A 2,042-nucleotide genomic window follows, 5' to 3' on the forward strand; every position below is an offset into this window, starting at 1 on the left:
TTATTTACTTGATTAATAACAAAGAAAAAATTCTTTCTCTCTCTCTCTCTCTCTCTCTCTCTCTCTCTCTCTCTCTCTCTCTCTCTCTCTCTCTCTCTCTCTCTCTCTCTCTCTCTCTCTCTCTCTCTCTCTCTCTCCCCTCTCTTTCTCTCTCTCTCTCTCTCTCTCTCTCTCTCCCCTCTCTTTCTCTCTCTCTCTCTCTCTCTAAACACATACGTATACGAAACTATCTAGGTATCTATCTCACTTTCTATTCACTTATACATTCACATACGCAACCATATGACATATATAATATGAATAGACATTTGCACACACACACACACACACACACACACACACACACACACACACACACACACACACACACACACACACACACACACACACACACACACATCCCCCCCCCCTTACACACACACACACATCCCCCCCACACACACACACATCCCACACACACACACACACACACACACACACACACACACACACACACACACACACACACACACACACACACACACACACACACACACACACACACACGCACACACACACGCACATCCCCACATACCTCTTTGGTCCCGAGACCCAGCAGCGTGAGGGGCGCACTCGGCCTCACGGACCAGAGCCTTCTTTGATATTGGAATTTTTGGGTGAATGCTTCCTTGACGTGAGGAACCAAAAGCCTATAAGGACGAAACACAATCGAAAAGAAATAATAAAAAAAAGAGAGAAGGGAACCAGGGGTGTCCTTCTGACCGATTCAGAATTAAAGGAGTTGTAGCATTTTTATTGATCCCCCTCCCCCCTCCCTTCCTCCTTTCTCCCACCTCTTTATTTTGCAAGTTTATTTCGAGTAAAATTTCTTTTGTTTTGAATAGGGAGGAAAATGTGTGTATTGGAGGGGGGGGGCATGGTGATGATGGTTACATTTATATGAATTGGATTGTGATTATAAGATTTAAGAAAGACTAAGAATAAGATTAATAATAATGATAATAATGATAATGAGGATGATAATTCTTATAATAAAAATGATGATGATAATAATAATAGCAATAATAATAATAGTAATAATAATAATAATAATAACAATGATAATAATGATAATATGATGATAATTACAATGATAATGATGATACAATTGATAATGATACTAATTATACTAATAATGATAATGATAATAACTAAGGTAATGATGATGATAACCACAATAATAATGATAATACTGATAATGATCATATCAAGAACCAGAACATGCAGGAAGAGGACCAGAAAAAGAATAGACGACAACAACGCCAATCAAGACGACGAGACAACAGCGGAAAACGCCAGCAACGTCGGCCGTCGCGATAGCCTCTCGCCCTCCTCGGCCCTCGGGAAGCTCACGCCCTCCTCGGCCCTCGGGAAGCGCACGCCCTCCTCGGCCCTCGGGAAGCGCACGCCCTCCTCGGCCCTCGGGAAGCGCACGCCCTCCTCGGCCCTCGGGAAGCGCACGCCCTCCTCGGCCCTCGGGAAGCGCACGCCCTCCACGGCCCTCGGGAAGCGCACGCCCCCCTCGGCCCTCGGGAAGCGCACGCCCCCCTCGGCCCTCGGGAAGCGCACGCCCCCCTCGGCCCTCGGGAAGCGCACGCCCCCCTCGGCCCTCGGGAAGCGCACGCCCTCCTCGGCCCTCGGGAAGCGCACGCCCTCCTCGGCCCTCGGGAAGCGCACGCCCTCCTCGGCCCTCGGGAAGCGCACGCCCTCCTCGGCCCTCGGGAAGCGCACGCCCCCATCGGCCCTCGGGAAGCGCACGCCCCCCTTGGCCCTCGGGAAGCGCACGCCCTCCTCGGCCCTCGGGAAGCGCACGCCCCCCTCGGCCCTCGGGAAGCGCACGCCCTCCTCGGCCCTCGGGAAGCGCACGCCCCCCTCGGCCCTCGGGAAGCGCACGCCCCCCTCGGCCCTCGGGAAGCGCACGCCCCCCTCGGCCCTCGGGAAGCGCACGCCCTCCTCGGCCCTCGGGAAGCGCACGCCCTCCTCGGCCCTCGGGAAGCGCACGC

General features: G+C 52.6%; 1 protein-coding gene across 1 annotated transcript in view; it reads left to right on the forward strand.

Annotated features, from left to right (window-relative positions):
- The first annotated feature begins 1,237 nt into the window (after positions 1 to 1,237).
- Positions 1,238 to 2,042, forward strand: part of LOC138862133 (putative uncharacterized protein ENSP00000383309) — a 1,125-nt gene continuing 320 nt past the window's right edge. Inside the window, exon 1 of the mRNA XM_070123296.1 lies at positions 1,238 to 2,042. This exon is cut by the window's right edge and continues 320 nt beyond it. Coding sequence (XP_069979397.1) covers positions 1,238 to 2,042 — 805 coding nt within the window.

This window comes from Penaeus vannamei, chromosome 7 (assembly GCF_042767895.1).
Source record: "Penaeus vannamei isolate JL-2024 chromosome 7, ASM4276789v1, whole genome shotgun sequence".
Lineage (NCBI taxonomy): Eukaryota > Metazoa > Arthropoda > Malacostraca > Decapoda > Penaeidae > Penaeus > Penaeus vannamei.